This window comes from Gallus gallus, chromosome 17 (genome assembly GCF_016699485.2).
Source record: "Gallus gallus isolate bGalGal1 chromosome 17, bGalGal1.mat.broiler.GRCg7b, whole genome shotgun sequence".
Classification (NCBI taxonomy): Eukaryota; Metazoa; Chordata; class Aves; order Galliformes; family Phasianidae; genus Gallus; species Gallus gallus.
The window spans coordinates 7,674,746-7,697,677 of record NC_052548.1 but is presented as its reverse complement, the minus strand read 5'-3'; the positions used below and the strand labels follow the sequence as shown (position 1 = coordinate 7,697,677).

Sequence of the window (22,932 nt, the reverse complement as noted above, 5' to 3'; positions counted from 1 at the left end):
CCTATGGCCAAGAATCCCTTCAGCAAAAGAAGGAGTGATGCGTGTCCAGCCTTCCTTGCTGAATATTAGAAGCAAAATCCAGCTTTTACCTGATCTTTCTGCCTCCAGTTTGCAGACTGGACGCCCAACCAGCAGTCTGGACCCATGAGGCTCATGGCATTTGCATCCCTGGCAAGTGAATCAAAGCTTATTGCTGCTATTGCCTGGGCACCTCTTGAATTCACTTGAAATGTGAGAAACCACATGCAGTGTAATCCACTGGTGGTGTTGGGAATTAACGCAGAGGAATCCAGTGAAATAGAATCATAGGATACCCCAAGTTGGAAGGGACCCAGAAGGATCATCACGCCCAACTCCTGGCTCCACACAGGACCACTCCAACTAAACTCGCATCCCTGAGGTACTTTTCAATCCTGACCCATTTGCCAAGGCAAGGGCAAAGATTTCATACCAGTCTCAAATAGGAGTGAGATATTTCAGCAAAGCCAGCGCATCCTCGTTGGTTTAAGGAATTCCCTGCAACAGCTGTGGGATGCTCAGGAGGCAGCAGCCTCAGCTGCGCAGTGTCTGGGGACGTGGCTGCACGTCAGCTGTAGGTTTGATGTTGGCTGTGCTTGCTGTGCACGTGCTGCAGGGCCTTGCAGGCATTATGCAATAGCACACACAGCATGGATGATGGATCCGCAGTAAGCAGGTTATGTTCTGTGCGTTTTAGGCTGGCTCATACGCTCCACAGCTTGGCTGCACTGGTGACAAGCAGCTCTGCAGGGCTTGGCACTGGGTTACCAAGGTGTTAGTGGTGAGAGAGGCTCATGCAAAAAGCAGGTGATGGATAGCATTGCTCTGACACTTTGGTTTGCCACTGTCCTGCCTTGGCTGTGGTTCCTGCTCATCCCCTGCAAACTGGAGCCATCTGGACACGTGCACCTTGGCCCTCATTGCCCTTCATGAGTTTAGATACCAACCAACCCCAAAATCAACCTCTATGATTTCAGGCTTTGATCTTACCTTCCCCCTGAGAACTATCTGTGCAGGTGTGGCATCACCAAGCTCTCTGCCCAAGCTTATGGATGCTGTGCAGAGCTGCTGGTTTGCTCAGTAGCAAACTCTGGGTCGTTCTGGATGCACAGGACCTGGCCAGGGCTCAGCACAAGACACAGGCCCTGCAGCCAGCTCTGGGCACAGCAAGGCTGGGAGCTTCCCTATGCAAAGCGTGCTCCAGCCCAGCTGGCTCAGTTTGTTTTTGCAAATAATGAGAGAGTTTATTTTAGTTTCCTAGATGCACAGTGGTACTGCTGGAAATAAACAATGCTGAAGGAAACAGAAGAGTGCTGTGCATGATGATTTATTTATTTTTGTTGTAGTTTATTTTAAAATCCAAAATTCCTAAAAGAAAGCATTGTCAGTAAGGAAGATGAAGATTAGTGGGTTTCTTGTGGTGTGAAGGTTCTGTTGTTGGTTGGGTTTGGGTTTTTTTTGCTGTCAGAAATTCTGTTTTCTTGCTCAGCCAGGATTCATTGCAAAGTCACTGCAAAGTGACCAATATGTTTAAAATCCCAGTTTGCAACTTGGTTTTGTTTCAGAAGTGTAGAACCTCGGTGCATCTGCTGGGGCGTGCATGGCTCTCCTCCCCCACCGCTCGTGCTGGGTCACAGCAATGACCTTGTGCCACACGGCATACCATAGGGAAAGGAGCAACGAGGCTGTTTGATTTAGCTCGTGGCAGAAAGCACAAAGGGAACTGGAACGTCAGGAATGCAAAGAGCGTCCTCGCCCCGAGCGGTGAAACCAGCGGGAATTTCCCAGCCAGCCCTTCCAGGTCAGCTTTGGGAGCAGCCCGTGGGTGCATCCGCTCTGCAGCTCCATTGGGTGTCTCCTCGTCAGCCTACGTGTGTGCACTGAGTACAGTTTTCTTGGAGGAAGCAGCACTGAGAAATGGATGAAGAATCTGCAAAAGGCCATATTTAAGCTCACAGCTCCTCCCAGAAGACAAACGTGCACGTACAGGCGTGCTTTTCCCAAGCAGTGCGTACAAATGACTCTGCAAACCCTCTCCCCCCAAGTCCTGGGCTCAGGTGTTCACTGGAGCACCCAGCGCTGCCCAACCCATTGAGGAAACCTCATAGCACCTCTGAGAGCAATCCAAGGGGTCTGCACCTTTGGAAGCAATTCCTTGGGGATCCGGGATGCTGCAGCCTCAGCTCTCAGCTGTTGAGCAATGGGTGTTGGGGGAGATTCCCAGAAGCTCTGAACTTACGGAACAGTGACCATCAGTCATCAGGGAACTGATGGAGAACCATTTCTTGGGTATGCTGGGAAGCAAGGCTGCTGCACTTCTAGGCTGCCTTGAAAGAAAGGGGAGGTGAGCGTTACAGTGAAGTGTAATTCCACTTAGTGTCGTATCTGTATTAGCTGTGCTGATGTGTCCTAGGAGCAGCTAAGCCTCAGTTGAGATCACAGACCCCTCGTGCCAACTGCTGCATGGATGTGTAATGGAGCAGTTCCTGCCTCGCCTCATAGAACATGATAGCCAGGAGGGGCAGGAAGTATTAGAGTGTTTCTCAGCAAATAAGAAGCTCCTTAATGGGAAAAATGAGACGCAGTTGAGCAAACAATTCAGGATTTACTTACTTTTAAGAACGTTGTTTAATCCTGTTGAAACTGAGAGGATTACTTCTCCTCAAACTGTGCTTGGGGCTGCTGGAGCTGTGCTCCCCACTCCAACCTGCAGGAGCTGAACTGAGAGAGCCCTCCCTGCTGCCGACCCAGCTCTCCTCAGCCGTGTTCTTGCAGCTGCCGGGCTTCGTGGAAGCTCTCTCTGTGCCCAATCCCTCTTGGAAAGTGGGTCGCTCTGCTTAGTACCTGAGCTCATTGCTGGAGCCAGGTGCCGGGCTTTGATGTGCAGGGATGCTCGGAGACCGGGGCTTTTCATGAAAGAACAAAGCAAGAAGCATGGGTGTAGAGAAGAGTGTGCTTTTCTCTTATGTTTCCCTGCAAGTCAAACCCTCAGTGTAGCTGTCTGAATCACGCACTGATTTTTGTGCTGTGCAAGTCTAATAATAGACTGCAGCAGAGACTGGGACTTCCCTGGGACTGCTCATGCTCTGCAGGCACAGTGCAGTGCTTCTGAGCTGCCCCACTGAGCCCAAAGGCACCAACGGGCTCAGTTCCACCTCCTCTCCCAAACTGGTGATGTTAGAGGGTGCAGAGGGGTTTGGTAAAATGGGCACTGAGGTCTTCAGTGTTGCTGACAATTTGGGGATTGAGACCTGTTAGGGGATGGTAGCTGATTCAGTGCTTGACAAAGCAGAGGTGGGAATCTCACCAGCTGGTGCCTGCAGCTTGCTGCCAGCAGGGCACGTGGCTGGAACACCTTTTCCAGAAGTGATCAGCTTTTGCCTGTGCTCCTTTTTTTGTTGTATTGCAGTAAAGTGAGGAACTTTATGCTTTCTCTTCTAGTTGCTCAGTGTTCACCGTCCGCCATCAGTGGCTCCAGGGCATCGCTGTAAAAGCCAGGCCAACAGGGATGGTGCTGTGGTTGCTATCCAAACCATCTCCAAAGAGTGAGAAATAGGCCACAATAGGCTCTTGATAGCCACAGCAAAGTGATGTTTTGTCTAATTAAAAAAAAATCCTTATCCGTGCCCTCTTGATTAGAGGGAACTGTCAGGGGTAACATCTTATTAAAATAAGAAATAATAAGGACGCTTTGTTAATGCCCTGTTAGAAGTGTTTCATAGTGGACAGTAAAGGCTCTGAGGTGAGAGTAGAATCCCCTCTTGCTCTGCAGCTCCTTTCAGTGCTGGATGGCCCTCAATGATCCCTAATTGGCCAAGCTTTGACATTCACAGGCTCATTTGCCTTGTTGCATAATTCAGCATCTCAGTTCTCCAATGAAAGTCAGCTGGGAAAGGCCAACGTGTGGCATCTCCTTTGTGAAAAGCCAGGAGGTCCCCTCGGAGCACTATGGAGCACTGGACAGATCCTGGTGGTCCCAACCCAATGGGTCTTTTGCCCAATGGGGAGCTGTGGGGCGGGGGGCAGCAGGGACCCCTCCTGCAGCCCTTTATCTGCATCCCAGTCACACGTCTCTGTTCATTCCAGCGGGCAGGAAACCATTCCAGAAACAATAGGTTTGTCTTTTCATTCTGGCTTTGATAAATGGTGAATAGGAGCAAGGGTAAGACGTGGTAAACCAGATCTGTGCATGACTAAAACCATTCTTTGTTTTTCTTCACTTAAAATCCTGCATAGCAATTAAAACAGGAGCTTACATCAAATAAAAGTGAGTTCCCAGAACCAGCTCGTGGCCTTACTGTCCTTGGTGGCAATGCCAATGGAAATATTTCATGTTGAAGCCATTCTGGTTGCTTTCTGCCAGAAGAAGGCAACGGACTGCACTCATCCCTGGCAGGCTGGAGGTGCACTGTTATGGGAGTGCAAGCAGTCAAAGTCTTTCAGCGTTGGAAGGTTGGCCTCAATAACATCATCATCTCAGCGGAAAGAGAGAGAAGGAGCTGCCAGTCTTTGGAAATAAAATACGAAGTAGCACATATATTTTTCCAGTGGTACTCTGTGTTTCATAAACCCTACTGGAGCAGATGTGGCATGGTGGAGATGGGTTGATAATTGGACTGGATGACCTTAGAGGTCTTTGCCAACTTTAATGACTCTGTGAATCTATTGTATGAGCTGCAGGATGGGGTTTCCTGGGGCGACGCTGTTGCATGGTATCTGTATAGCTGAAGGCTGGATGTCTTTTGTGCTCAGAGGTAAAAGCAGAGGCGGTGTTGGCTGCGATGGTGCCCACCCAACCACAGCACATCCACCACTGGGTGGCTTTGGGAGCAGAAGGTGTTCACCGAACTGTCCTCTATCTTCAATAAGGATTCTTTTTTCTCACTTCCAGGTGATCTCTGCAGTATCCAGGCTCTCCTTCCACAGTATTGCTCAAACCAAAGGAATTAGGTAAGATCCTTTTGATACAATGCCTTAAATATTGTTTCTACCTCTCCCTGCACAGACTGATAGTAGTGTTTAATCACACCAGGCTCCCTGGAAACGTTACCAGGACTGGGATAAATCAGTGTTAAGCAGACACCGAGGATGCCGTTGGGACATAGGCAGGGTACTTGTAAAAGCACCTTGCCAGCTGCTCAGGAGTGGCTTACAAAAATAACAAGTGGAGAAGCCATGAATCAGAGCTGGGGAAGGAGCAGGGTGGGGTGCAGCTCCTTTCCATGGAGGCTTTGCTCAGGACCTGCTGCCTTGCAGACCGAGTGGGCTCCCAGCGCCCTGCAGCTGGGCAATGCCTTCCTGCCTTTGGGAAAGGCACCTGAGCTCCGTGTGTGTGCAGCGGGGCTGATCAGTGCTGCAGGCAGAGCTGCCCCGCTGCTGGGGCTGCTCGTGGGGGGAGGCGAGGAGGAGGAGTTCCAAAAAGCAGAGAGCCCTGCTGAGCAGAGCCATGACCTGCATCTCCCTTCCGTCCGCGGCAAATTGATTGCCATCGATTTTCTTGTTGGTGTGCGTTTATGTTACAAATCTGGAAACATCTTCTCATTAGGGAGAGATCTAACTGGGAAGAGTTCTCAGCCTCGTGAACCTTTCCTCCTTCTTTATATTTACTTTTATCAGTGTTTTTTTTTTTTTTCCCTCCCCACCCCTCGCTGTGTAGAACACTTGCTCTTACCACAGACCTCGTCATGCTGCTGTTCTGCTTAGGGTGTAGCACAGCATCACTCTGCAGCAGCAGATAGCCAGATGTGGGGCCATCCAGTCCTTACCTCCCCCCCCCCCCCCCCCCCCCCCCCCTTTTGCTCCCAGCCCATCCAACCACCCCACCCCACGCTTTTCCCCACTGGAGTTTATTTCCTTAGCATCACGTGTTACTTTCCCTCTGCTGATATCGCCTGAGGGGGAACAGCTTTTCACGTGTAAAACAAACTCAGAGTCTTCCCATCTGTTAAGCACAAATCCGACAGATCCCACCCGGAGTGGGGGAGCAGAGGTTGAGGAATAGAGGCAGGCTGTGAGTTGGGGGCTGTTTGCTGTTAGGGACGGCCCTGACTGCAGGGCAGGGCAGTGTGAGGGCTGTGATGTGTCTGTTGTGAACGCGCTGATGTCTCTCATTCATCTTTACAGCATTTACAGTCCCTGCTCCGGGTCGCTTATCTCAGAAGCCTCTGGTGCCGTAATTACTCAAGAATAGCACAGGGCTTAGTGGGGCTTTGCATATAACTCTGTTTTCCCTGCGAATTAACCCTGCTCCTCTGTTCTATTGTCAGAACAGAAAACGCAGTCACATGAAAATCCCCCACTGGGCTGGGCTGTTCCCTTCCCATCACCCCATCCCTGCAGTGTGAGAGCCCTCCTTCTGCCTACTGCTGCGGGCTTTTTCCCTTCTGAGATGAGATGATTTCTTAGAAGCCCCAATGATGAGCTAATCGCAGATGAATTAAGTTGATCTGTGAGAAGCAGCAGCAGCTCCAGCCCCCGGAGGGACTGCCCACCAGGTCCCCAGCCTTGGGGACACGCTGCCATTGGAATAAATGGGAAAAATCTCGTTGGCTTAGGCACGGTGCTCAAAGGACGTGGCAAATCCAGTGCAATTAGGGTGGTGTATGGACTGTGTGGTCTTCAGCCCTGCAGCGTGGACGTGGATCAGTATTTTAGGGGCAGGAATTCAGGATTGCGTAAGCTAAGAATGAAATAAATCCCCAGCCTTATCACTTCCCCTTAAATAGATTTCATGGCATGCAGGGTAGGAAAATAAAAATCAATCTTCTGTGCTATTCAGTGAAAAAAAAAAGAAAATAAGAGTCATTCTGTCTAATAATATCTGGATTCATGAAGCTGGCCAGAGAAAACCCTGTTTCGCAGAGTAGATCAGATAGCCATCAGGGTAGCAACGTGGGGATGACAAAGTGCTGCTTCCGAGGTGCAGGCAGCAATGCGGACTGCGGTGCGTTGTGTGCAGGGTACGGGGCTGAGCACCGCGGTGCGGCTGCAGGCTGTGCTGCTCATCTCCTGCTCTGCTCTGGCCTCAGCTGCTTCCTCCTGAAGTTCTCTGGAAGGCCCCTTTTCACTCTTTGAAGGGAATCAGAGGAAATAAGGTTGATTTCTTGGATAGAGAGGTGCGCTGGAGAGAGGTGGGTGCGCAACGTTTGATCTCGTTTGGGAACACGGATTCTGCAGTGATGCAGCAGTGCCCTTTTCCCACTGTTTTCATCCATGTGTGGTTTTATAAGGCTGCACGTGGGGACGAGGAACAGCACATCCTCTTGAGGCATCGCCCATCGGCTGAGGAGGAGATTTGTATTATCATTTTTGTGTCTCATCCTCTTCTCCATCCGTCTGGATGACAGTCAGCAGACCCAGGAGGAGGTTACCTCCACGCTCCTCGCCTACCCGAGGCTGGCGCTGATCAAGGAGGCTTTGCTCCAGGTCTGGAGCCCCCAGAGCTTCCACTTCAGACCTGTCTTGCAGCCCGTGGAGTCTATTACCCTGTTTCTTACGGTGGCTGGCACTGAATGCTTCCACGTTCGGTGTGAGGACTTTGTAGCAGACAGGAATGGTGCATTCTTGGAGGGATACTGTGCAGAGGTTCCCCTGTGAGCGTGTGTTTGTTGCCTTTTCACGTTTTCATGAGCAAACTCTCGGGAAGACAGCAGAACTTCTTGCCGCAGCTCCCCATAAATTTGCTTCTAACAACCTTTCTCTCAGCCTTTCTGCTGCAGCCCAGTTGTTCCCACTGCCCAGGAGCACCCAGGCCGTCCCACACGTGGTGCTGGCGAGCTCCCCGGGCTCAGCACGAGCAGGGGGCAATGTTTTGTCATCTCCCCAAGATGTGTTTTTCCTGGAAGCAGAGTTCTGCAAGCAAAGCGGGAGGCGAAGGAATATTGGCTCCTGCTGCCTGCATGCATTTTTAATGCACGCAGTGAAGCCATCTGAGAACGGGAAGGAGTCAGCGTGTTCAAAGGCCTTTTACCGAGGTCCTTAATCTGAGTGAGTCCTTTATATATGAACCGAACCTTTAAGTGACTTTCTTCAGAAGGCACTGCAGTTCATAAAGCAGGTTTTATAACGTTTGCAAATGGGGAGGAGGAGGAAGGGCCGTTGCGTTTGTCTGTGTGCTGCTGTGCTCTGCTCTGCGGCTGCATCTGGGGAGGATGAGGAGGGGGGAAGAGGATGGTGGTGTGCTCTGCACGGGTGCCGGGGGTCCCCTGGGGATGGGGGATGAAGGCATGTATGTCAGACAGGTGCGGTGCTTTGTGCTGGTGGTGGCTGGGCTGTGGGCCCCCCGCCCCTGGGGATGGATGCTCAGTGCAGGAGCGGATCCGCCCGGGTGTGAAAATGTGAGCAATTAAAGTCGCTAACGATTGGGGCCTGAGTGTCTTCCGGCAGTGAGGAGGTGGTTGCAGGAGCTCTTCTGCAAGGCTGCTTTTACAAGGACTGTTTTATTCATTGCCGGTGCACTGGCTGTAATTGCACTCTACCCATTATGTTTTTTACTGCTGTTGTGTATCCATTGTACACACTTCAAGTGCTGCTATAAAACAGGTTTAGAAAGCTGTGTAAGGGACCCGTGCCTGGAAAATGCATAGGGTTGCTTCTGCTCCTGGGGCTGGGGTGCAGCTCTGGAACACGTGTCTGCATTACCTGAGCTGTCAGAAACCATCCTGAGCTCCTGGTGCATGGCTGCCTTGCTGCCCCCATGTCCTCACCAGCACGAAGCTGCAGAGGTTTGAGCACAGGGCTTACAGTCATGGGGGTCGATTGGGGATGGCTCCCTGTGACACCCGCAGAGCTGCGTCAGGAGTGACCAAAGCTTCTTCCTTTGGTGATAAGCAGGATCCTTGGCTAAAAACGCTTCCAGCACGTTTATTTTGGCAAGCATGTATCCACACACTCTTGCTCCAAAAAGAGTCTGAAAAATGTTATTGAGATGTTTTGCTGCTCGGACGCTTTGTAGGTCAGGGGGATGCTGAGGTCATCCCATAAGCATCTGCTAATCAAAGCAAAGGCAGCTCCCCTCGCCCCCTCCCCACCAGCAGCTCTGTGTAAGGAAGGTGCAGTCCTGAAGCGCACAGCTCTGCTTTGCAGCCAAACTGGGGGCATGCTGCCATGTCACAGCTCCTTTGCCACTGGGGGCTGTGCCACCATCAGGCTCCCTGCCCCATGGAATCATTAAAATAGGAGAAAACCCCTAAAAACCCCAATTCACCCCACCATGCCCACTGGCCTCATCCTTCAGTGCCACATCTCCATGGTCCCAGGAGACCTCCAGGGACGGGGACTGCACCACTCCTGTGCCCATGCCACGCTGAGACACCTTGCACTGTTAGCCTGCAGAGTATTCTATTTTCCCTATGGGAAGGGTGTTTCTGGATTCCCCTTTTGATTTCATCCATCTGTCATTGTCAAAGTGGAGCTGAAGTGACGAAGAAGTCACGCTGCTTTCTAGAGCAAAGCACTGCTACGTGAGAATTCAAAGCCAAAAAAGCGATAATGTGTTGAAACATCAAATTATCCGAGCTGTTATTTTCTTGTCTCATAGCCTCCAGAAGTATTTGGTTCAGATTGGAGCTAAAGATAACCCAGGGCGTGCAGATAACCCGTGGGCACTGCGCAGAGGGCTGTGCCGAGTGCTGGCAGCTCAAACCTCCTGCAGAATCATCATCTCTGCGTTATCTGACGATGAGGCTTGCTGCTTCCCCACTGGATTTCTATCAGAATTAATCTTGGGAGAATTTTTTTGCAAGTTCCAGACCACAAATAACAGCGAATCATAATTTTTTTCAGGAGACGTGTCTAAAATTTGGCACGGCACGGGGCTGTTCTTTCCAGGGATGAGTAATGTAACACAATAGCATGATTTTAATTAAATTCAGCAGCTTTTGGTATGCTCCGATGTGCCTTGTTCTGCAGGGAGAATTGATTCCGCCCTGCTTTATTAACAGGCTCTAATAGCGTGCTCCTCAGCTGCCTCGCAGCACTTCCCCAAAATCACTCCCTGGGTTTGATCCCATTTCACAGATGGGAACCGAAGCTCAGGGATGTGCCCAGGGATGGGCTGGGAGCAGTGCTGGGGAAATTTGGGTCACACAGTCAGCTCTCACCATCTCGGTGCAGCTCTGAGTAATGCTGGTTTCATCCCTCCAACCCCACCGAAGTCCACGTTGGATGGGTGCGTTTCCAGTTGCACGCAAGCGTCTTGCAAAGCCACATGGTTTTCTTTGGATGGCCCCACGAGTGCTGTGCTGATGTAATGTTATGCTGTGCGTCAGCCTGAGGGGTGTCGGAGCCCAGGGCCAAAGAGTGACCCACGGTGCTGGGGCTGACCTGTGGTCAGGGACCTGGGAGGTGGTGGTGGAATCACCATCCCTGGAGGTGTTGCAGAGCTGTGGAGAGGTGGCACTGAGGGACGTGTCAGTGGGCGCAGTAAGATGGGTTGGGGTTGGGCTTGGAGGTCTTAGAGGTCTTTTCCAACCTGAATGATTCAGTGATTCAGTGACTGGCTGTTCCCCAGGGGAGGACCCGTAGCACACACTGCCATCTGTAGGAGGGGTGATGGTGCGACCAGCGCTCATCCCAGAGCTCCGGAGCAGAGCTGCACTCGTGCTTAGGTCCCTACATTAACTTGGGGGTATCCATTTAGGTGTCAGCTGATGACCAAATGTTAGTAAGGAAAGGGGTGCTGCTGGGATCCTACAGATGAGGTCTGAGCACTTCTAGTTTTGTTCCCTGGAAGGGTACATGGGTGCAGGTGGATGTGTTTGGGATGAAGGCTCTACTCACAACCCATCCTTCAAGCAAATGGCAGATGGTGCACAGACATGCCAGTGGGTCCCACGGGTCAGACTTGGCCAAAATTCGAGGAGCCGAGGCCAGCTGCCAACTTAACACTGAAACTAATGCTGAAAGCCTGAAGTCTAAAACCTTGGTGCAGTCATGGGCTTCTATAGGATTTCTGACTTGCTGTGATGTTTTCTTCCAAAAGGGCTCATTGGGGGATCTGTACATCCAGACATGGGGTTGTGAGTTACTGCAAGGCATAATTATGGTTCATAGGATATCCCAAGTCCCATAAGGATCCATAAGGACCCATAAGGAGTATTGAGTCCAACTCCTGGACTCCTTGCTGGTTGTAGATACCCTGCCATGAAGTTGTTTTTCTGCCACATCCTGAGCCAGAAGCACTCAGCACAGCCCCATCCATCCCAGCAGAGCTGGAGAATCCCATTTGCAGCAGCTTCAGGCTCTGTCCCTTCCCATTTATTCTGAAATCCCTTGCAGAAGGGACAGCAGATGGGAGCAGCTCAGGTTTCACGGGTGTCACACACCCTTTTTAAAGCATTGAAGTGCTATGGTTGGACATGGGGAAGTGGGCTAGGTTAACGTGCTGGCATTCAGCTCCTGGTGGGTGCTGGGCCACCTCCCATGGGTGTTTGCTAAGGATGCACGTGGCCTCACAGCTCTGCCCATGGGGTCCCTGGGGAGGGCTGTGAGTGGGACTTTGCCACCCTGCCACCGGGCTGGTGTTGTCCTCCAGGAATCAGAATGGGGAGAGAGGGAAAACAGAGGATCAGTCGTGCTGGGTTCATCCTGCTCTCATATATGGATTTGAAGCTAAGATGCTAGTGTATAAGATCATCTACGTAAAGCTGCCCCATCCCTGACCCTCTGTGATGGCATCCAGAGGCGAACAGCTGGCTTCAGTTGCTAGGACAAGGCACCCAGATGCTGAGATATGTTCATAAATAAATCTTCCTGCTTATTGCTGTTGGAGAGCTGCAGCCTACCTCATTCTCCTTAAATAATTCAGAGGAGGGAGCGGGCAGGCAGAGCCCTGAGCTGTGCTTTCCCTATGGCCAGGGCTGTGCAGTGGAACCGGGGGTGAGGATGTGGTGTGGGATGGACCCGAGCAGTTCTGAGAGCTTTGTGCATGAGGTGCCTCCTGAAGTATTCACTGGTTAACACCCAGGAGTGCTCTCCACCCATGGGCTGCTCCTCCTGCCTTCCCTTGCACTTCCAGGGTGCTCCGTGGTGTGCGTGTGTGTGTGAGCTCCCCATCCCAGAATACAGCTGGAATGCTTTGTAAGATCACAGGGATGCTCTGCAGTGGGTGTCAGCGCTGATCAGCTGTGCTGGTTCTTGCCATCAAGCTGAACTCCCTGACAAATCGCTTTGTCTTAACGTCCCTTTCAGGCTCTCAAACACATCCCATCGATCCGCCTTGTGTTTTCTTCTTTGATCTCTGGAAATGATGCTGTTGGATGCAGTGGGCTCCGTCTGTAAGAGCTCTGCTCTGGGAGGGATATGGGCTTTAAGAGCCTTTTCCATCAGCGTTTGGTGTTGTTGGGGTTTTTGCTCTTCATTCACGAGGTATAAATGGCTCAGCAGGTGTTCTTCGGTGATGGATTGAAAAACAAAGTGCTTAAATAATGGTTCTAAATGAGAGATTTGTTTTCAAACAAACCTAATCAGTTTGGGAACTCTGCAAAACTGTTGGCTTTCAGTGGTCTCAAAGTATTTTATTCATTACTGTTGGGCATTTCCAGCTATTGCAATTAGTACTGCTGACGGAGAGTAACACACCCTGAGGTCTGTAAGGATTTGGTAGGGAATCACAAGCTCTCTGGGCTTCATTTCCAAGGTTTTGGCTGTTTTATTATCTTCTTGTTAAATAGCAGCACTCGGACTGGTCATGGATAGCTTGGCAGCTCTTGGGAGCTCATGGCTGGAGGATGTATGAATATATAAAGCAACATAAGCTAAAAATAGGGAGAGACTTTAAATAGCAGCCCTAATGAGCAGGGCTAGGTTAAATTGTGCTGTTGCACGTTGGGCCTGGTGGTCAAGAGCAGGTGGGCAAGAGCTGCCTGAAGCCAATGAGATGTCCCTAGGTGGGTGCCTGGTGCTGCAGGCTGCGGAGGGGCAGCTGGTCCTATTCCCCTGTTTTGGGGGAAAGGTGAGGAGCAGTGGTGAGATGACTGCTCTGCTGCCGTGGTACAGACAGGGGGAGCATCACTGGAACCACGTGTGGCTTTTGCACGGGCAGCTGGGGAGAGCAAAGTGCAAACCCACGGCATCCTCCAAATGGCCATCCTTCAGCTCTGAATTTTAGATGGTTCATTTAGGAATCCTCCCCTCGCTGTGACCTCCTAATTGCATTCTGAGCATCCCCATCTAGCCATTACATTGCAGAGATTCGGGTTATTAATTCTTCTCCTGCCCTGACGTTCACTCCGCTGTGCTGCCCATGCTCAAGGTGAGGGCTCCTTGCAAAGCTGCTGTCACCCAGAAACTCTCATTAAGGAATGTTTTTCTCTTTGCTGCCTCCGTTGCCTTACATGAGGGGGTTTTATCACAGCACCCGGTTACGCCTCCAGCCCAGATTTATGGGTCTGTGATTTTAATATTCTTCATAGCTCTTTAACTTTCATTCTGCCGTGGTGAGCGCTGGGGAAGGAAATAGGGATGGAAAGCAAAACATGCATTTAGAAGAAAGTAGGTCGTGCCTCACGGTGGATTCTTGTTTTTGCTTTAACCAAAGGTGCTTGAGCTGAGGTCACCTCTGCTTTCTCCTCTCCCCCCGGGCTGTGTGGGTGCTGCAGTTGGTGCTGAGGGTTGGGGCATGGGGGTGACCCCAAATGGCACAGCCCCATCTCTCAGCCCCATCGCTCTCCCCCATCCTTGCCTCTGGCACCTGTGCCTGGTTGGAGATAGCTCGCTGACCAAGGCAAGGCAAATCCATGGTAGAGACTGGATCCCCACCCAGAGAATTCAGGGGCTGGCCAAGCTGTGTATTAAATCTTTCAGGAGAGGTGATCTATGGTGGAATGGAAGGTGGGAGGGCACAGGAGAAGGGCGCACGTGGGGGCAGCTGGAGGTTCGCATGCAGCCGATGTCACAAGGTGCATCCAGCCCCATAGAGCCAGGGCCCCGTGCCAGCAATAATACATTGCTTTTAATTAAAGCAGGATTTTTCATCTCCATAGCACGTTACTTGATTATTGCTTCAGAACGAGCCAAGGAATTCTTGCTTTCTTCCCCACTCCTCTCCCTTTCTCTTTTTAATCTACTTCCCCCCCCCCTTTCCTTTTGCCCTTCTGGAGCCCTTTCTCTATCCCCCCAAGGTTTTAGCCTCTTTCAGCTGTTGCACTGTTGCTAATACGAGGGAGCCCTGCTTTTGTAAGGACCCTCGTCCTGGTCCTGGTGGGACTCACTGCTGGTGATGCTTTTCTAAAGTTTCCTCCATCCCCACAAGGCCATCACCATCCCTGTAGGTGTTCAGGGCACGCATATATGCAGCACTTGGGGACATGGTCAGTGGGCATCATGGGGATGGGTTGGGATTGGACCTGACGATCTCATATATATTTTTCCAACCTCTGTGATTCTCTGAAGACTTGCCGGATGCAGATTGATTTCCTTGCAGGCTGTCTGTGCAGGGCCTGGGATGCTGCTGGGCAGTGCAGCTCCTCACTGCGGTGCTCAGCTGGTGCCCCACAGTGACCCCCCCTCACCACCTGCTCCTTGTCCTGCCGTGCCAGCACTGCCCAGAGAGCAGCCAAGACGATGTCCTGATGCCACAATAGAAACAAATGTGGTTGCAGTGTATATTTTGCTCTGGAAGCAGCCCTGTCTGGCGTGATGTTCCAGGCCAGGCTGAGTTCAGTGGGGTTCAGGAGCACCAGTAAAGCATTTCCCATTTCCTTTGCAGGCCATTCCCTTCAGAGGAGACCACAGAGAATGATGACGATGTGTACCGGAGCCTGGAGGAGTTGGCTGAGTGAGTCCCCACCTTTGCAGGGGGAGGGCACGCAATGGGATAAGCTGCAATTTAATTCCAGCAAAGGCTGATAAAGTCTGACAAAGTCTGACAGTGGGGCCTGGAGAGCCGGGCTGGCTGCTTTGATCGTCCTGCCAGGAGATTGTTGGGCTCTTATGGTAGTCTGTCCTTTCCCACATGGAGCCCTGGGAGACGTCTCTGTGAGTCAGGCTGGGTTTATGGGCAGCTCAGTGGGTCAAGCCCTTGGGAAACCCCTTATCCTGAGCCCTAACCCAACTGCTGGGCCCCCTCAGCTGCAGAAGCCCTGGGTGTAATCTCTGCAGTGGGTTTCAAGCGCCTCTGTGCTGGGGAATAACCCACACAGGTCCTGTGCAATGCAGTACACACACCTGTGTGATGTGTATTTGTGCAAGCAGCACGGTTTGCAGAGCTAGTTGTGAATGCACCAAGGAGATGCACCCCCTGTGCAGGGCAGAGCAGCCAATGAACCCTTTGCTGGGATAGGGATGCCCCACATCAGTGCCAGTCCCTCACACACAGCACTACGTGCTCTGGTTGGCATCCTGCATCTATATTTATCTGCCACTCCAGCGCCTGTATTTGCTGCCCTGAGCTGTGTTGGTGATATAACAGGCTTTTAAACAACCTTGAACTAAAACGTATCTGCTGAAGTGCTGGCCCCATTGGAATTTGATGGCAGTATTCCCCCTGGCTCTGGCAGGGCCAGGGCTGTGCTTATGAAGTGCTCTCTGTTTCGTACAGAGAGAGAATCCATATGGGTGGATGTGCGGATTTACGCAGTTAAATATTATTGTTCCACAACATAAATAATAAGCTCCTTAATCCAATGAGTTCCTTATGGCTTCAGTTATTACAAAAGTAAATCATAAATTGCCAGCACGGGAACAGAGGATACTGCCATGCCCCGCTTGTGGTTTGGTCCCAACTGCTGCAGTTTAATACAACTTTAACTTATAAAAGGATCCTTTCAAGGATAGCATTCTTCAACCCCCCCCCCCCCAAAGTTCTCAAAATCCCTTTCACGGTGGGTTTTGAAATTCCTCATTCTCACACACGTGAGCACTTCTAATTGGAGAAACGTTTGTGCTCGAGCTGACCTGGCCTTGCAGCAAGTTATTCTGCACTGACCCATGTGGATTTCTGCCTCTGACTGCTTTGCTGCTGGCTGTCATTGCAGCAGCCCTGGGCTATGGGATGGGGCGCTGCATGCATTGGGGTCTGAGAGGCTGAGAGCTGCCCCATCCGCTCCTCATCCCTTCACTTGAGCCCATTCTTTTTCAGCTCCTCTTTATACTATCACATAGGGGCAGTGGGGAAAGGAGTGTGTAAATAAGTGTGGGGATAGGTCACAAATTCCTATAGTAATCAGTGCTCTGTTGTGGAGAGGCACAGCCTATGAGATGGAGATATCATTCATCTGCAACAGGAAAAATAACCCCGTGGAGCCACATGAGCCCCTTCCTGCCCTGATAAAGGAGCATCTCTGCAAGGAAGCATCTCTGCAGCTTGCTGCTTGCTCTGGGCACCCGTGTGGCATGCTGACAAACCACAGGGCTGCATGAGAGGGCCCTTTCTTAACAGCTGCCCATCTTGAAGCAGCAGAACAAGGGCATCATTCATGGGCTGGGAGTGACTCAGTCCGCCCCAGCAGCTTTGCCTTTCGTATTGCTCATCACCCAGCAGCCCTGGGGAGGTGAGTGCGTCCCAAATGTCATGCCAGAGGCGAGGAAATGGTTTGCACAGCAAGCAGTAGAGTGACCCAAAATGCATGGAATACACTGCCAAACAGCAAAGCCCCATGCAGCAATCTTCTCACTTGCAAAAGAAGCACCCCCATATCTCCGTGCTGCTATCTGTGCACGGATATTGCAAGTTATCCAAGGGGTTATTTTTGCCCTTGGGAGTGTTTCACTTTTCGCTGTGATATCACAGCGTTTTGGGGACTGGTGGGAAGGTTTCTGATTGTGGCTGATATTTTGGGTTAATTCCTGCTCAGCAAAGCATTCCAATCGTGTGATGGAGGTGCAGATGCAGGGAGCAGAAGCAACCAGACTTGTGCATGAGAAGCAAGGTGCAGAAGCGAGCTGTGTGCCCACGGGCAGCACATGGGAGCCTGCTGGGTACAGAGGATGTCAGTGCCTTGCTCCCACCTTTGGGGCAGGGCACATTTTCCATGCATATTATCCTATCACCAACACTGGGCTGCCCATCCAGGAGGTCCTTACAGGCAATTTCACGGAGGCAGCTATTTCTTTTCTCTTTTTTTAAAGAACAGTTGGTGATGGAAAGGGGAGGGAGAACTAAAAGGCTCTCAGGGGAAGGAGCAAATTCTCCAATTGCCCATCCTCAGCCATTGGCCAGATGGCAGCCTGGGAGCAATGGGGCAGATGGGGAGGGCTGGCTGCTGCTGGTGCTTTCCTTAAAAGTGAGAACTTCTGTCCAAACGATGCCATTCATTTGGGCACAGGCCTGGTCCATAAGCTGCCCCCCACCATGAGCTCCTTTGTTATATTCTCGTATTTCTTTCCCTGCTGTCACCAGCGTGCCTTTGTTGTATCTCCCAAAGCAATGATGTGATCAGCAGAATCCCTCAAAAGCATTAAAGAAAGAAAAAAACAAACAAGAATTGAGAAGCCAAGGTGGGATGATAAGTTAGCTGCCACTTTTCTCATTATTTTTTTGTGCTGGAAAAACCACACACGCCAGCCAGTTAAATAAATTGCTCTGTGGTCCAGGACGCTCAACCCATAGCACTTACACGCATCTTTTCTCCTTCGTCACCCGGTTTCTGTGTCCTGCTTGGGCTGTCCCTAAGGTTACATTCATTGCTCTAACTCTTTGAGGCTTGTTTTTGAGATTATAAGGTTCCACTGTCCTGCCCACAGGGCTGGGAGTTTGGGTTTGGTTGTTGGATGTCTTATTTTAGCTCCTTCTCCCTCTTCCTTTTGCTCATCCTGGTGGCTCTGGGTTTTTCATCAGCACAGTGAAGCATTGCTGTGGTATGGGTGGATTTTGGCACGGTTGGTTCACTGTGGTGGAGGGCGTTTGCACAGAGCAGTCATTGCCAGGGAAGAAAAGCTCAGCCAACAGCACTGGTTTTGCCTGAAATTGCCTTACATAAGAAAAGTTTTTACTCTTTTTGCCTTGAATGAGCTTCCTTGGCTGGGCAAGATGCTGCCAGCCCAAAGATGGTTGTATCCATCCTAATAACAGTAATTGCAAACGCCGGTGTCAGCTGTGCAGGGAGGACAGAATCCCTTTCTTTACCCCAGAGCTCTCCATGAAGCTCCTCATCCAGGCTCCCATCCCTATGGGTAACTCTCAGAGTCTGCTGCTGTTAGTGAAGGTGTAAATTCCTGGTGAAGGCAGAGGAGAGGATCTGACCTCACATCACATCTTGGACCTTGCTCAGGTTGATGCCGTCAGTGTATAGCGTGCTCGGGATGCTGACCCTATTGCCATGATAAATACTGAAAATACCTGCCCTGCTTTCCCACTCCTTCCAGCACTTAGAATTCAGAGCGCTCATAGGTTGCTGCTGTCAAAAATCACCCAATGCCTGTTCTCTGTTTTAATCATAGGGTGTGAGCAGTGCATACTTTCACTTCTGGCAGACAAAACATGAGTGATGGAGTGATGCACAGCAGCGGTGCCAGCAGCTGGGCAGGCTGCTCCAGGAGAGCTGCTCCATGCCACTTGGCTGGGCACCAGCAGGCTCTGGTGCTTGTCAGCAATACAGCAGGGACGTGCATTCATAAACAAGGCTCCATCCGGCAAGGATGAGATAGAAGCATCTTTCCAGTTGGCCCTAGGGCGTGGGAGCTGTCTGTGTGTTGGTCTTGGGGCAAAGGTTTGATGTCGATGCATAGGGACGCGTTGGCCAACTCAACCATACACTTCCTAACGCCCTTTGAGCAGGGAAATGATATATGGAGAGGCAGCCAGCAATCCAAGAAGGGAAGATTAATCAGGAAGCAGGAGTTACTTGCTATGGATGAGGAGAGGAGCTGAGAATATAAATATTGGTACAGATAATAACGGTGACGGCAACGCTTGGGAAGGGGAAGATGGATCACCAGCTATTAGTGGGCATTATTACAGCAGCTGCAATGCATCACTATGGAAGAATGGGATGGATACATCACGCCAGTGAATTTATTTAAAATCCCCGAACTTTTATTAAATAAATCTGCTTTTAAAAATAGAAAGAACTGCATTTAGAAAAGAAATAAAGCCCAGTTCTGCGAACAGATGTGCTCTGCTGCTCAGCACCGTGTGATACAGAAATGGTGAGCGCTGCGGTTGGAGCACAGCTTTACACCTCAACACATTTGTATGTAATTAATGCCCGTGTTGAAAGGGATCGCTTGCAAAATGTGCGAAAGCTGTTTGATATTGCAGTGCTTCACACTGTGCTGATCCCGTGGGGTTGGCTTTGGTGGGAGCTATTAGCGATCTGCACCTGTAGATCTTGAGCTCTACAATTACTGTTGTTAATTGGTATTTGTGCTGGGTTGGATTTCCAGAAGAGCTGTAGGACTTCACAGACCCCTTTGGGGCTTCGTAGTGGCAGTTAAGTGCTGAGCACCATCACCTTCTAATGTCCCCTCTTGGTGGCAGCTTACAGTCTGTGCTTGCGGGGGCTTTTCTTATTGCCATGGTTGCCCTCCCTCCCTAGCAATGAGCAGTTGTTGGCTTCCCCATCCCGTGCCAGCAACGTGCCTCCCTGTTACCCCTCGGTCTCTCTCCTTCTCATTGCAGTGAGCACGATCTGGGGGAGGATATTTATGACTGCGTCCCCTGTGAAGATGAAGGCGATGATATCTACGAAGATATCATCCGGGTGGAAGTTCAGCAGCCCATGGTAACTCTTTACATTTGTTTTTAGAGCTGTGGTGGAGGGGGCGGTTTGGGGGGGGAGGATGAAATTAAATAAATGAGGGATCCACGAATGATGGGGAACGCAGCAGGGAAGAGAAGGGCTGCCTTGATTTCTGCTGGCACAGAGCTGGGAGGAGCTTTCCATCGCAGTATGAGCTTCCAAATTGTCTCTCATCCTCTGAATATCTGCCACCTTCGTGTAAACTCTCATCACTGTCTCCTGCCTGCAAACAGCAGACGGCAGCAGAGCACAGCTGCCCGGAGCAAAACAAGCTGAGTGACAGATCCCCTCCACGCCAGGCACGTGGCGGTGCTGGGTGGCACTGGGAGGCTGCAGACTGGTGCCCGGGTCTGGCTGCAAGCAATGCAAGGTCCGTGACAGTGCTGGGTGAGGGATCCATCACTTCACACCTTGTCCACAGCCATTGCACACCATCAGCCTGCCTGGAGCCAGGAGTTGGGTGCACACATTCCCAAGGAGCCTTGCCAAGGCACATGGGGCTGTCAGCAGGCAGTGCCAGGGCAGCATAGTGGCCACCAGTGGCTGTTTGCTGTTTTGCCACTGGTGCACGGTTGGCCCAAGGGCTGCCACTTGGAGAGGTTTTGGTAGGAATTTCTGCCACAGAAGGCAAAAATGGGGCAACAGTCCCACCATGTGGGTGCCCAGCAGCCAGGTGCTGCAGGATTAGGGGCACTGAGGGCAGTTTGTCACTGTGCCCTCTGCAGTATTCTGTATTCTCCTGGACATTGCTGGGTCGGTGGCTCTGGCTCCCTTTCCTCCCTGTGTTCGAGCAAGAAATCTATTTTTAATATGATCACCCACGTTCCTGTCTACATATTGGATTTTTTTAAGCTTTGTTGCCATAGCAAGTGTGTAATGCTAATTGGTTTCTTGTGTTTCTGCATGCTTCAGATTAGATACATGCAGGTAAGACGTTAATTAAAACCCTGGGTTCCATCCAGATGATTGGTTCAGGCCATGAGTTCCAGCATGGTGTACAGAGGAGGGCCGTTCCTGTGCATGGTCATCAATCACCTCCCAAACCCAAACACCTCCCAGCACGTGTTCTCAGCTCCTCTTTGCAAATCAAAGGGTGAGAGGAGCAGCTCCAGGAGTTGGGGCTTTAAGAAAAAGCATGCATGTATGATCAGATCTGACCTAAAGCCATGAGAATTGGCAGCCCTGGCAGGGGATTTGTGTAAGTCTAACGTTATTTATGACCCATTTAGGCTCTGCTGTGAGTTTCATCTTAAGCAAAAGAAAAACAAACAGCACCACCAAAACAACAAAACAAAGGCCAGAGAGAGAGGAAAAGAGCATTTATCTCTCATTTCTTCTTTTGCTGTTCATCTTTGGTGGCGTAGTTGTTATAAATGGAAAAAAGGCAATGCTGTCTGTGTTGAAGCATATTGAATAGCAGAGCCGAGGTCTCTTCTTATGTTTCCTGGATAAAAACTGTTTCCTTTAACCTAAACCAATGACAGTGCTCCTCTGACTATCCTAACCTGCACTTGTTGTGACTGTGCCATCACTGGAGGCAGAACTGGAGCTGTGCCACCCTTCAGCCCCTGACCATGCCTGGTTTTAACTTCCTCTAGAAAATGGGCATGACAGAAGATGACAAAAGGAATTGCTGTTTGCTAGAAATCCAGGAGACGGAGGCCAAATACTACAAAACACTTGAAGATATAGAGAAGGTAAGCACCCAGCCATCTTTTCAATGCCAAACCCTTCCACCTCGTCACTCCGTCCTGCGTTAGTGGTGCTGTGGTGGTCGTTGCATGGGGGCTGGTTGATGTGACAGAGCAGCATCGATGCTCGCATGTCAAACGGCAGCAGGAGGAGGTGGGAAACCCATCCTAACAAGAGCAAACGTGCAGTCGGAACCAAGCAAAGCGTTTCCTTCTGATTGCTGCGTATTGGAAAGAGACTGAAAAATGCCATATGCTGTCCCCCTACCGTGGGGTATGAGCTCCAGCTGCATGCAGCCGGGCTGCCTTGCTGATAAGAGCCGGGTTGCGGATAGCTTATCGCTCCGATTGCTGCTGTGCGATCCGATGGTTCCTTTCTTCTGGGTGTTTCTCAGAAGTGCTGGAGCTGCGCTGACTTGTCATTGAGACTAATTGGATTAAAAGTAACGTGGTGCTGCTTGAGTTGCTGGCTTTTAATTGGTTTTGATAAATGATGGTTGGGCCTTCCTTTGAAAATCAAATGAATGGAGGAGCTGTGGGTGCTGCCAGAGCCCAGAGGTGATTTTGGCTCTGAGGAAAGTGCAGGAATGGAGAACAATAGGGGAAATGAAAGTGATGTTTCTCATCATCCCCAATGCTTTTGTTTCCCCCTTTTGTAATGGTTTGCCTCCATCTGCAACCTGAGCGCAATCCAATGACGTTTCCCATTTTCCAAGCAAATATCCTGATGTGTGTAAATAGTGCTTTTTGCTTTGAAAGCAATCGTAAACCTTCTGTTTTGGTCGTGTTACTGCTTTGATATCCTTCACAAAGGCTTGTGGAGGTGTAGCGGGTTCCAATGGCATATTATGGGCTGCGGGGTCCTGTCTACAGAGCATTGCCTCTGGGCTTTTTGTAGTTAAAAGAAATGCAGGTATTTCAGTTAGCATGTATTTGTCCAGAAAGGCATTTCCAATGTCATCGTATCAGCTGCTCTTTTTCAAGGGCAGAACCCTTGTGAGAGATTCAAAGAGCTGAAGAGATAACTCGGAGCTCCACACAGCTGCAGCTGAGCATTGCACTGTGGTGGAGACTCCATCAGGTTCATCATAAGGCAATTAAAAATAGACACCCCCAACCAAAAAAAACCCCTCTTATTCACTCTCCTCTTCCAATCCCCTCTCCTTTGCCTCTTGCAGAACTATATGAACCCCCTGAAGCTGGTACTGACCCCACAAGACATGGAAGCGATCTTCATCAATTTGGAGGTAACGCCACAAACTGCTTTCAGCCTTTGCTCTTTTCGTGGCAGCTCAGCTTTCGTCCTGCTTAAGGAAGGCTTTCGGATTGCACTTTTCTCTGTGTGTTCTCCTGGACAGGCTCGGCCCTTTGTGTGCTGAGTGGCTTTAAAAGGTGTTTTCTAGTGCTCATTTTAAAGTTAGGGATTATATGAACTCTGGGTAAGGAAATAATTGTGTAAGGGGGATGTTGCAGGCTTGGGGCTTCACGTGTGTGCGTTTTAGCTGTACTTAGCAGTGCTTTGGGAAGATAGCTGCGTTGTTGCA

The 22,932-nt window shown here is 50.6% G+C and overlaps 1 protein-coding gene across 4 annotated transcripts in view; it reads left to right on the top strand.

The window, feature by feature from the left end:
• The window catches only part of VAV2 (vav guanine nucleotide exchange factor 2), a 100,370-nt gene that overhangs the window by 57,079 nt on the left and 20,359 nt on the right, over nt 1-22,932 (top strand). For 2 of the 4 annotated variants that reach the window (XM_046901616.1, XM_046901614.1), the window contains exons 3-8: nt 4,910-4,968; nt 14,726-14,794; nt 19,577-19,679; nt 20,610-20,624; nt 21,296-21,394; nt 22,567-22,635. In XM_046901616.1, coding sequence (XP_046757572.1) covers nt 4,910-4,968; nt 14,726-14,794; nt 19,577-19,679; nt 20,610-20,624; nt 21,296-21,394; nt 22,567-22,635 — 414 coding nt within the window. The remainder of the gene's footprint in view (nt 1-4,909; nt 4,969-14,725; nt 14,795-19,576; nt 19,680-20,609; nt 20,625-21,295; nt 21,395-22,566; nt 22,636-22,932) is intronic. The other 2 variants (NM_204142.2, XM_046901615.1) reach the window with 1 other exon arrangement.